Here is a 13,137-nt window from a genome sequence, read left to right as displayed (position 1 = left end):
TAGCCTTTACACTCATGCACAGTCCTATGGAAGTCAATAGGAGCACTCCTGTGAGTAAAACTTACTCACAGAATCAGGCCCAGCCCAAAGGGGAGGAGATAAAGAGGTGAGAGGGCTCTTACTGTAGGAAGGTCACTGATTCAGCTTTGCATTGTTCTGCGAGACGTTTGTTATATGCTGACTTCTGCCTGTGCTTCGAGTCTAATGGTAAGTGCCTGGAATATAGACACATATATGCAAACAGATAGGCAATCAGCAATCACAGGACTCCCATTGGGAGCGAGACGGCTGCTGTTGCCATCCTTAACCAACGGAATGGGACAGGAGGCAGATGTAAAATACTCTGCTCTCCATTCTATTCATCTCCCCAAGCAAAGGCAGTTGAGTGGCATCGCCGCACACGCACTTTGACAACGCCATTCAGAAGAGACATTACAAATCCCTTTTTATATTAACAAGGGGACAGATCCACAATGGATGGAACCTAGCATGGCTCCATTACAGGCAATGAACCAAGGCCAATTTATACCAGCTGAGGATCTGGCCTCAGGTCTCTTTCCCAGCTGATCTTCCACTTACATTGACTCCCGCAGCGGCTTTCGAACCAAGAAGGGGAAGAGGGAGAGAAAAATCAATTTAATTGCAGCTTAGTAAGCAAATGTGCTAAGTGTTGCTGGCAAAATGTGAGCACTTTATTGTAAGAGAGAGGGGTGGGGGAAGATGGCTCTTTTCATTGCATGGGAAAGTGGGGTGATAACAAATCTACTAGGCCGTCATCTGGTTTTCACCCCTTCCCCTTCTTTAATCAGGAGGACGCCTCCTCCAAGAGGCACGTAGTTAATGGTTGATATTTTGTGCTTACACTGCTCCATTTAATAGTCAATCCACTGCACCCTTTGTTGTTCTCCTACACCTAATTACCCTTTCATGCCAGGCGTCTCCCTTAAGCAGATCCTGTTTTTGCTTTCTCCGCAGATACATCCCAGTGATTGGTTTTATTGCACCAAATGCTGGGCTGTCCTAGTGGAAGGGAAATGGCTCTAACTACATCGCTCTTACACAGCTGCAGCACATTGCTTGTGCATTTTTTATTATTTCTCCCATGTTTTCTTTTCCATCAGCGCAGAGACTCGAGCTAACAAAAAATACCAAATTGGCATCCTCCAGGGGCGGGTACGCTGCCAACCCTAATACCATCTGCAGAGCTTGCCTATAAAGCAACATGCATGCTCAAAGGGACTGTGTTTCAAAAAGAGCTTGTTCAGTCATGTGTTAAATACGACACCCGCCACTGGGATTATGACATCGAGCTGAGAGGTAACTCCACTTCTAGGGACTGATCCTGCTGGCACTGAAGTCACTGTTAAAACTCCCATTGACTTTAGTGGGCCAGGCTCAGCCCCTGAATGACCAAGGGACTGACTGTATGAGGCTGCTTACAGGCCTTGGTGCTAGATGAAAGCAGGGCTCATAGCATCGGAGCTGAAATGCAGTGCTCAATACAGCCAGTGCCTTTTGCCAATCTTTGTGGTTCTTTGGTTATGAAAACTGCCCAAGCAGCTCCTTCCAAACAGCCGTTCTATATCTGGAAACTTGTCATTCCCTTATTTATATACTGAGTAAACAACTTGTGTCCATAGCAAAGAACAACACGGCACCAAATGCACCTTTGTAAAAAACCTCTACTCAGCTACTCAGGCGTATCAGGATAGAACAAGAATGCACCAAATACATTGTATATACTTCGCTGTATGCTGATGTTGGACAGAACAACACATCTCCAAGCATTAGTCCTATAATCTGTATATTTATCTATGGCTTATACATATATTTTTCCCTGGGTATTTATCTGTAAATATCACTATATGGCATAGAGAGTTTTCAAAACGGTTCAATAGATTGTACCTTATATTCTGCACAAAAGAGCTTATTCCTCTGATTAGTGACTGTGGTAGGGGAGGCAAGCAGGCCCTTCAGTTGATGGGGATCATCCTTCCGCTCTTTGATATGGAAACAGGTTTGAAGATTTCTTTCACAGATACGATGCTTATGAAAGGCACTGGCTACTTCACTGAATTACAGGGGTTACATTATGTATGTATTGTACTGCATATGGTGTAGCACTCAAAATGTTCTAGGTACCCTCCAGACATCAGACAGATACAGTCATTGCCCCCAAAGCATTTATGATCTGAAAGCAATTCGGGGGAAGATTTTCAAAAGAGCTCAGCTCCCATTTAAACACCAAAGTAAGAGGCTAGATTTTCAGAAGAGCTCACTCAGTGGGCTGGGTCAGCAATGGTCAAGCTAAGCTAATAAGTGACCCTCCTTCATCTCAGTGGGCCCTGAAAGATTGTAGTAACCAAGATGATCTTCTGGGATGGGGTAGTTTTGCTAACTGCGCTTGCATGCCTAGAATTTGTGGGGTATGCTGATTGAACCATAGCAGCGCTTTGACTGGATGTAGAGGGAATGTATGGCTATTCCAGACACGTTCTGTGCAACCAGCATGCACCTCACTTCATGTGCCCTTGCTTTACATGCATGTCACTTTAGTAATACCAGAGAGATAAAAAAAAATCTATGTGGATTAAAACCAGTGGAATATGGCAACCCTGCAAGTGGACAATGATAAACAAAATGTCTCACTGACCCAGTTTGGCTGCATGCATCCGCTGGGCTACAGGTTGCCCACCATGGGGCTAGGTTCTTCAGTGCCCTTAGGTCAATTTGGTTACAAGGGTCGCCATCGCAGCTGCTGAGTGGTAAACATCACAGACAGACTTGGGGTCCAAGCATGCGCTGAGCACTTGAAAATCTGCCCCTAAGGTCTTTGGAAAAAACTAAGTCACTTCTCTTGCTACCTACCAGCTGGAAGAGAGCAGCTGTTTTGCTGCACACAATGTAGTTGTGCAATAGTTTAGAACAAACAGTGAAGAGGACAGTTTCCACCTGGAACTTTAGGGGGAAAGTTAGGTTAACAGGATGCAGTTATCAGAGTTTTGCCCAAACGCTAGGGATGTGAACGGTTAACTGGTAAGCAACACCCTTAGTTGGTGGGGACCTGGAGCAGCCCTCCCCCATCCCCTTTTAATTGGTTAAACATAATGTTTAAGTGTTTAATTAATTAAATGGGATTTTACGTCCCTACCAGACACCAGGGTTGCAAAGGTGCCAAGAGATCCTGCAGTACAGTACCCCCCAATAATCCAGTGAGGACAAGGCTCAGCACCGAATCTAAGAGGACAATGCTATGTTACCACCTACTGTGTTACCACTGGCACTGGTGTAGTGGTGTTCATTGAGTCCCTCATAATATTAAACCAGGGACATCCAGGGCCAACCATGTTAAGAAGAAAAATCTGTATTCGATTATGAACTAAACGTGTTCTGTGAGATGTGATTTTTAGCTGACATGTCTGCATAGGGTTGCCAAATGGTCTCCCAAAAAATATTGGACACACGATATTTTTTGGTCAAGCAAAAAAAAAAAAGGAATGTGGGATAATAAGCCCAGAGCGGCGATCACAATCCCGCCTCCCAGCTGGGACTCCCAGGCTGAGAGGCGGGGCCGCCATCGGCATTGTGCATAAGCCTGGCGTGGGCAAAGGAGTGGCTGGGAGTCCCTTCCATTCCCCCCACCCCCGCCAGGCTTCTGCGCAATCACAGGCTCCTAGCGCAGATTGTGGCCCCGCCTTCCAACCACTCCCTCCGCCCACGCCAGGCTTCCATCCGGTGCACAGCCAGAAAAATCAGAGAATACCGGTCATTGCGCATGTCCGGTATTCTCTGATTTTTTTTACCGGACAAAGAGTGCAAATACCGGATTTTCCAGTAGAATACCGGACACCTGGCAACCCTATGTCTGCATCCCTCTGAGGAGCATATAAGGGTGTCCTGCCTCCCTAGCTACATCGCACAGTTTCCTCCGTTGCTCAAGTGTGAGCCCAGCCAGGAGTGTTTCCAGCAGCAGCAATCCAGCCCCAGCCGTAGTTGCTCAACAGCCCCCCTACTAGCCATCTACTGCATCACAGGGGAAGGAGAAGAGTAGCCCTGACTGACCTATCCACTGCTGGAATGTGGAAGCCCCAGGAAGATGAAAATAGGAGCTCTTCTGGCTCTGCTAGAGCTTAGGGGAGTGCCTGACAAAGGTCCTCTCCCCAACACCGCCATTAGAAGTACTCTAGAAGAGAAGAAGCTGAAAACCAACAGCAGGCAGCTGAAAAGGAGCAAACTCCACAGCAGGGGATTCTCCTAGCACTGGGCATTCCTTAGAGTCACAGAACCACCACCTACACCTCTCTCTCCACAGCCCCTTGTGCCGGGGTGAAAAGGCAGGAGCTTGTTGCCCTAGGACTATCTCCAGCTAGCATATCACCCCAAAGGACTGTTGCCAGTTGACGCAGGTTAGAACAGCCCCCAGACTATCAGAGAAATCTGGCTGAGTGGCACAAAAAGAGAGCAGAACAAGCCAGATGCTCTGCCCCACAGTACTGACAGTGACCACCTGACCTTTCTGAAAGAACATTTGGCCCTTGGACTGGCCACTGCTGGTCTAGGTGTTTCATGAAGGTGTCTCATCCACATACTGCTCCAGTTCAGAGCCACTTAGTTTAGGAATTCTGTCAGTATTAACCCAGAAGGTCACACAGCTGCAAGGTCTCCTATCCTCAGCCAGCCCCGAAAGGATTAAGTAAAAAACTCCACAAGGGAAAATGGCATGAATCCAACCCTATTGACTATATAGAAGTTCTTGTAAATAGTGCTACTAGCAGGGGAACTTGCAGTCAAGTTTCAGGTCAGGGTCAATAGTAAGGATCAGAGTCTGAGTCTATTTCCAGGGTTTAGGGCAGGAGGCAAGGTCCAAATTGAGGGGAGGTCAAAGCCAGGAGTTCAAGATCAAGAATGGTCATGGTAGTTACAGCAGATCCACACAGTTGCCTGGACACTTCTTGGCATGCCCCTTGGGTTTGTATTGCGCAAGTGCCAACCAGGCTTCCTTGAGATGGGATGTTCCATGATCTGTGTCCACAGCAGCTCATGGGTAGTAGAACACAAGCTAGTTACAGCTGCTGTTGGAAGGCTGCATGGAGATGTACACTGGCAGCTCTGCAGGCCTGTGTTTGAGACTCACTGTGCCTTCCAGTCCAAGAGCGAATGGCTTTGAATTTTCTTGGCAGCACTGGAGACTTTTCAAAATCTTTATATCTTCTCTCAGAGAAAGAATAAAAATTTCTCCTCTGTCCTCTAAAATGTCAAACAAAGAGGTTTTAACTGCATCCAAGATTTATTGGGCTTCTTCTGAGTAAACAGCCAGCATTTTTATTTTATTTTTTTTTTGCTCTTTAAAAAAAATTTTTTTTTACAAGCACCAGACAATGGAAGGTTCCTGGGTACCTTGATGTTCATCATTTCATAAAGCAAACAGGCCTTGTTCAATCAATATTTATGCCTCTATCATTCACAGCTGCACCATGAAGCTATGATGGGGGTAAATTCATTCATTGTAACTACCATTGAAAATTTAACAAGGTTTTCATTTACTGCCTATTGTTTCTCAGATATCTCAGAGAGACCACTGATGCACAGTCAATAGATTAATTAAACAACATGGATAAGATAAGCTACACGCCATTTGCCCGTGACAGTTTTCTTATTGTTATAGCCAGCTGAGTTGTGCCTCACCAGTTGGATTGCTACATTCTGACGGAACTTTGTGCCCCGCTCATGTGCAACAAAGAGACAGTTGTTTGTAACCCGGGAGGATAGTGCCGAGGAAAACTATTTTCAAAGCATAGCCCATTAGGAAAGTGATGGAGAAAACAGCCCTTTCTTTTTTCAAACAGGCCTGCTTCTTGGCTCTGCCCAAGACACACAAACACAAAAATGATTGTTTAACATTGTTAGACATGCAGCTGAAATCCAGGGATGGGAGAGCAAACTGGATTCAATTTTAGCTCATGATTCACCAGTTTGTTAGTGATCTAGACGTGCTATAAAGCCTGCCTTTACTCTGGACATTTCAAGGAAGGCATTTGTTGACAAGCAGCATTATAGGGCCCATCTTGTGACCATCAAAATCAGTGCCAAATTCCCCACTGGTTTCAATGGACACAGAATTAGGCCCTCTATGTTAAATCACCAGGCTTCTGTTCATGTTGCAATAGGCAGTTCAGTTAATTAACATGTTATGATCTTAATTTTGGCAGTGTACATTGTTGTTTTAATCTATGCTAAACACCTCCAATAGACTGGTGCTCTACAACCTGGAGAAATTAGAGGGAGAAAGATTATCTGCTGAGCTCTGGATGCAGAATCTTTCTAGCTGGTGATGTTGCAGAAAGGCAGCAATGTGATATTCAGCTCCCAAATGCCACTGCCTTTCTACAGGCCCAACCTCACAGGGTTCACAGCAAGGGCACCGGAACCTTTGTACAGGTGAGCGGGGAGGCAGGTGCACAGCACCTCCCTCTCGCCCCCTCCCCCCCACCACCAAGTTGCTTCCAGCAAGAACTGTGGGTCCAGAACAGCTTACAGGAAGTTTTAATCACTTCTCAGGATCAGCCCCCACCACCTTGTTTTAACATGAACCAGTCCCTTTTGTTGAACAACCACATATATTTTGTGGTTTAATTTTTTTCCCACCCTCCAGTGTTTGTAACTCCTCCTTCAAAATTTCTCCGGGAAAAGGGGGTTAGTTCCATTTTTTTAACCATTAAATTAACAAGGCCTTGTTATTTTTGGCAACTGAGGAATCTTCTGGGATGCCAGATGCCTTCTTCTTCTATAGTTCAGCCCCACTCAAAGTGGTCCTGCTTTTCTCCAGAATCTATCAGCTATGCTTCATCCATACACCACTGGGAGCATTAGGGGGCTCCTTGCCATTTTAACCCTCCCCGCCAGTCCCTGCCTGCCCCAGAAAGTAAGAGGCCAACCAAGCTGAAAACCTGATCACTGCCATCATCTTCACAGACTCCAGGAATTCAGCTTGCCAACTCAGTGCCACTACGCAGAGTCCACTGCATGCATTCTTCACAAACCAATCTGGGAATTTACTTATAATTAATCCAGCATATCAATTCTCATTATTTCTTAATCTAATTAAATTGATAATTGCTACGTGGGTTGTTTTTTTTAAATGAGAGAAAGGCAGAGCTGTGCGAGAGATTGTGCTGTCCAAAGGTAAGAACAGGGACAGCGAGTCAAAATTCCTGGATTCTGCTCCAAGTTCAGACACTGCCACACTGGGCAGTTTTAAGCAAGATGTACATGACCTGATTTCCCAAGGTACTGAGCCACTCCTCTCTCCTTTGTATGCAGGACATGCTAAGCATTTTTGAAAATCATTAAGTTTGGAAGGCCCCAGTTTGCTCCTCTGGAAAACAGAGGGAAGCGGGGGGGGGGGAGGGAGGGGGAGTGGTTGGCGCTGATTAATACTTGTGAAGTGCTTGGAGATCCTGAAACGAAAGGCTCTGTAAGCACAGAATATAATCACTGAACCTCAGCTGATGAGAAACACACCGATACAGTTACTCCCTCATCCAGCAGACAGGATTAATTTTACTAATCCCTTGCCTGCTAACTGGTTCACCTGATTAGGTGCCTGCTAGACAGCAGACACTAGAAGACAGTCACGCCATTCCAGCAGGCCCGCTGCTCTCTCCTTCCCAGATGGACAGGGCTCCAAACAGAACAGAAGCACAAGAGCGTTTTCCCCAGCCACGCACCCAGGGCTCCAAAGGTCCTTTGCAAATGTCACTGGCCGGGGTTATAACAGCATGGATGGCAGCAGATGAATGGGGGGCTTTATCCCATAAGCAGCAAGGAGAGGCATCTCTTGCGAGTTTGATGGGATACAATTTTTAATTCCATGCCCCACTGTTACTGTGAGATTATTACTTAAAATAAATACTTCCAGATGAAGTCCCCTGCTTGAGAGAAGAACTGCTGATCTTCCTTGGACAGAGGAAATGTTCCATTGCAGCTCCTGAGTATGATAAAAGGCTGGCTTGATGTAGCCTGCTAGACAGACAGCCTAGCTTTGTCTAAACTAGTGCCCTAAAAACTGCAGTGCAGCCAGGGGTAGCAAAGGGGGTAGCTCAGACTAGCCCCCTGAGCACGTAAGTAGGGACCCCACAGGTCTGTACTCAGGCACCTAGGCCATATTTCACCGGCGATGCTGCTATTGTGAGTGCACTAGCTAGCATGTGTCTCTTTACCCAGGCTGGGAAGCTGGGTCCCAGCTGCAGTGCAGACGTTGCCTCAGAGAGCAATAATGCTCAGAAAATCAGGTAAAAATCAAACAAGCGCCCTCCTGTCCATTCGGCCAATGGGCATAGGGAAGGCCTAGCTACAATGAGAATGTCCTGGATGTCCACGTAGGAGACTCGGGTTAGATTCCTAAGGCATAGCGCTCACCTCACTTGTACCAGTGTAGATCAGGAATGCTTTGCCATGGAGGCTGATAAATGGAGACACCTCATTTCCCCATTAGACCAGTTTATCCCAATATCTTAGGATGTATCTGCCCAGAGGCGTAGTGAGGGTGTTATGCAGGAAAGGCAAAATTTGTTTCCCCCCTCCACCACCGTGTGGTGGGACTCCGAATCTGGCACACAGCTGAGCCCGACCCTAGGAGGAGAGGGGGGAGCTTGTACCGCATCTTACCCTGCCCCCTCCAGTTTGGGGCTAGGCCCCGCATGCACTAACCCACTGGCAGAGATGGAGGAGGGTTGGACTGGGGGCGGAGAGGTGGGGAGGAGACTCCAGCCAGCAGCAGCGGGCAGAGGAGGAGCAGGCGAGCTGAGGGATGACAGGGGAAGCAGAGGGGGACTAAACTGGTGCCCCCCTAGCATGGCACCCCTCCGCCCCCCCCCTTGCTATGCCACTGTGTCTGCCGTTCCAGTATAAGCTTACTCTAGGAAGTTGGAGAGGGTGAGGAGGAACCTATCTGCATAAGTGCAATATTATTACTTGCTACTGAATTAGCCACTAGCCGATTTCCAAAGTACATAACCTCATGGTCAGAGGACTGAACTGTCCTATGGCCAGTCACATGTTCTCCCTTCATTGCTGCTTCCCTGGCTCTAGTGCATGTATATGAAATCAGATTTGGATCCCCTAACAGGGGCTAAATGAAGTGACATCATGTCCCTTTTCTCACCACTAGCTCATATTTCATGTGACTCAAAGTAGTTTCCAAAGCCAAAAATGTAATACACTAAAAAATGAATCTGTACTCTGTGAATCTCAGGGGGATGCAACTGTTTTGATGGAAAATTCAGAGGAAATGAAGGAGAGGCAATTTCATCTGTCAGATTTCTGGAGTTATAGCAACTTGGCAGGTGTAACTTAGAAATTTAGGACCTGATCCTGTATCTATGAGTGCATTACCCTTGACTTCAATATGAACAGGATCAGGTTAGCAGTCCAAAGTGCAGTCTTCTATTTGTGTTCAGAGGATATTCAAAGGGGGCTGTAAAATAAAGAATCAATTCTACTGCAAGTGTTGTTAAGTAAAAAGGTTCATTTGAAGGAGAATACAGTACATCATGTCTGACAAGTCAGGTTTTATTTTGCAGTTTTGAAGAGTGCATTTTCAATACAAGCCTATTTACCCAAAGGGATAGTTATGGTTAAGAGAGCACTTTCATTCTAAACCTCTGTTTCCAGAGACTTATTACCTTCCCCCACAAAAATGATCTTTGGGCCTGAAATTGCATAAACTCCTTCTCCCATCCTAGATAGGAGAGATTATGGAAAGCTGAAAAATCCATTTAGTCATTTTTTGGTTGAAAAGAGCATAAAAAACCCACATGAAAACCAATATATTTTTACCAATTTAAGAATTATTCAAATAAGTAGTTTGGATTAAAGTTCCAGATTTGGCATATGCATAGTCATTTGTGAGGAATAGGTTAAGACACAATTTATACAAAAATCATGGGCTAGATGCCCATCTCAGTAACCCTGGTGAGGTAAATCTTGAATGAAGCCTGCTCTATAGCCCTTTAAAATTCCCATTAATTGTATTGGTTTGGGATCAGTTCCTAAACCCTCTGATTTTCACCAAGTCACTCCAAATTTACAGTGGTATAAATAAAATCAGGATCTGGTCCTAAGTATTTCAGTCATTTCTTTACTAATGTTAGTACCGCCATAGGTTATTAAAATGGAAAGAATTTTGAAAAAGTCTATGCCACTTATTTACGTTTTGCATTTCATACAGTTTAGACTGTACACCTAAACTGGTCAGTTTCAGTTTCTGTGTATAGTAAATTGCAGGTGGCAGTCTCGTGCACTGTACAGTGATGTTCTTCAGGCTAAAAACACTGCAGGGGAATTTCAAGTCCAACCAGAAACTGCTTTCACGGGAACAATTTTATGAAAATATTTATACTTCATACTAACACCCTGACTTTCTTGTTTAACTGCCATAAATCTAGAAATTTAAACCAGTACAGCATCTTTACAGCTTTGCCACTGACTCACTGTGATGGACAAGTCCATTAAATTCACCTTGTGGGCTTCCCTAGCTTTAAAATGGGTATAGTGCATCATTTTCTTACAGCTTAGTCATACACCAAGCACAGAGCTCTCCCAGCATTTCCTTCAATTGCTATTTTAAGTTTAGAATGTAAGATAGTGTGCTTACAGCCAGCCAAACAAACCAAGAAGAGTTTATATATCTCTAACAGGCAAATATGAAACTTGAGACTGATCTAGGGAAAGGGGAGTGAATATAAACATTAAAACTTTTGGCATAGATAATATAAGCAGAAAACTAGCAAATGGTAAAACTATCTAGTCACGGTGCGGCCTGGTGAGGTCATACTGGGAACACTGAGATCAGTAACAGTCAGCATATAAAAACAAGTGCATAGGAATAAAGATGACACAGCAGGGAGGAAAAAATGAAGCCTGGACTTGAGAAGCCTGGTTAGTCAAAAAGGTAATAGAGCCCTAGGTTGGCATCCTGAGAAGAACCCTTTAATACCAAAGGCCAGCAGAACAGGTAAGTCCTACAAGGCTGAGGACAATGGTATCAGATACCTGCTGGAGGTGGCAGGAACTTCAGAGCAGGCACCCCACCAAGGACAGAAATTGAAACGAGCACGTCTTTACTAGGGGCTTGATTCTGATCTGACTCACACTGGTGTAAATCAGGAGCCATTTCATTGGGAGCAAAGAAGTTACACCGATGTACATTTAGCTGGGGCAAGCAAGACAAGACTCGGGCCCAGATGAAGCTATCAGAGAGGCACCAATAGGAGCCCCTAATCTGACTCGAAGAAAGGCACGAAGCAAGCAGCGAAGAGGGTGAATTACTTGCAGTTTGTACTTTCTATAATCGCAAACTCCCTCGAGAGGGAGCAATCTGGGAGGAGCTGGCTCCCACCCAACCCAAACACTTCGCCCGGGGTCCGGAGCTCAGCTCCCGCAAAAGACTGAAACCCTCGGGTCGGGTCTTACTAGGGCAAAATTGGCTGCCTTTTCCACGGGAAGCAAGCGCCCGGAGGGCTCGGCTGGGGAACGGGTGCGGAGAAGTTGGCACTCCGTTGCCCCAGGCTGACGTACGAGCCGCATGGGCACTGGGGCCGGGAGGGCACCGACCCCGGAGGTTCGTCTCCCCCGTGATACTGTTCTCCAAGCCGCACGTGTGTGGGGGCAGCAGCCCGGCCCCCCTTGCCCCGGGACAGCGGGGCAGTCCCCAAAGCCCCTTCGCGCAGAACCGGGCGCCTGCTCGTTACCTTTGGCGTCTGCTCTTCGGGTCCGGCCGCCTCCAGTCTCCGCCTGGCCCCGAAGAAGAAGAGCAGAGCAGCGATCCACAGGATCCCCGCGAGGGACAGCGCCAGCCGGCGGGTCGGCCGCCTCATGGCTCCAGAGTCCCGCCCGGCGGCGCGGGCAGAGGGGCTGGGGGCAGCGCTGGCAGCCGGCGGCGCGCCCGGCGCGGGGCAGGGCTGGAGCGCGGCGAGTCCCGGGCTGGGCGCTGCGCGGGGCGGGGGAGGAGGAGGTGCCGGGGTGGGCAGGGCTGGGAGCGGCTGGCTCGGAGAAGCCGGCGGCGGCTCGCACGGGGAGCGGCGGAGCCAGGCGCGCTGCTCGCCCGCCGCTGCTGGCAGGCTCCGGGCGCCGGGAGGGGTCGGCGGCCCCTTCCCAGCGCCCCGCTGCTGCAGCAGCCCCGGCCTCGCCCAGACTCCTGCGGCCGCTGGCCCGGCCCGGATCGCGCTGCGGGGACGGGCCCTGGAGGCTCCGCGCGCGGCTCTGGGGAACGCGGGGCGGGTCCGGGCTGGGGACTGTTCCGAGCCGGGCTACGGGGCAGGGACCCTGCAACTTTCCAGCACTTCAGAGCGGAGCGGGGAGCCCCGGCCCGGCCCGCTGTGCACTGAGCTGCGCGGAGCCGCACTGGGGGGCACTTGGCACCGGGGCAGCGAGGTAACTGGTGGGGCTGCCTCCTGCCGCCTGCCTGTGGCTGGGGTGATGGAGAGGAGGAGAGTCTGGGTGCGGGTAGCCTTGGAGTCCCTGGGTCCAGCCTGGGGGGAGGGCTGGGGGGTTTTGCAAGCCCGTGGCTGCTTTAGTTCAGTGCTGGGAGGGCGGGAAGCGGCTTGTTTCCCACAGCACCGAGGGCAACAGCTGGTGAGAATCACAGTGCGCCATAGAAAAGCCCGCCCTGGCCAGAGGGGCTTTTACTGAGCGCCCCATAAGGCGGGGAGAGGAGGCGGGGGGGGGGGGAAGGACAGGGCAGCTCCCCTGTAGACCCACATTAACCCACCGCCTCCCCCAGCCTGCTGCTACCCCCGCGAGCGATTGAAAGGCACTGGGAGGCAGGGTGGGCTGTGGGGAAAGGCCACTTTACAGATGGAGAACAAGCCCAAGGCCCAGTGTAGAAATGTCCCAAAGGGGCACCGTGAAAGCAGGTGCCTAAGATAGGCCATGTCGATGCACTATCCAATTGAAGCAGTAGGGGGAAGGCAGGGAGGTGGAGTTCATTCACCCAAATTGGAAGAGCAGATTAAAGGTTCTAGATTGTGTATGAGTCTTTGAAAAGTAAAATCATCCACCCCAATGGGTCTGCTTGGAGGTAGCTCTTATCCTTTGTTAAGGTGCTATCACAATAGGGGCCAAGGAGCAAGCAAGGCC

The 13,137-nt window shown here is 48.5% G+C and overlaps 1 protein-coding gene across 2 annotated transcripts in view; it reads right to left on the bottom strand.

Annotated features, from left to right (window-relative positions):
- GALNT14 (polypeptide N-acetylgalactosaminyltransferase 14) overlaps positions 1-12,633 on the bottom strand; it is a 206,386-nt gene extending 193,753 nt beyond the window's left edge. The window contains exon 1 of one of the 2 annotated variants that reach the window (XM_075925330.1): positions 11,751-12,633. In XM_075925330.1, coding sequence (XP_075781445.1) covers positions 11,751-11,876 — 126 coding nt within the window. In that variant the 5' untranslated portion in view covers positions 11,877-12,633. The remainder of the gene's footprint in view (positions 1-11,750) is intronic. The other variant, XM_006118082.4, reaches the window with a different exon arrangement.
- Positions 12,634-13,137: the final 504 nt, after the last annotated feature.

Source organism: Pelodiscus sinensis, chromosome 3 (assembly GCF_049634645.1).
Source record: "Pelodiscus sinensis isolate JC-2024 chromosome 3, ASM4963464v1, whole genome shotgun sequence".
Classification (NCBI taxonomy): domain Eukaryota; kingdom Metazoa; phylum Chordata; order Testudines; family Trionychidae; genus Pelodiscus; species Pelodiscus sinensis.
Note: the sequence above shows the minus strand (reverse complement) of the source record. Positions and strands in the feature narration are given on the sequence as shown.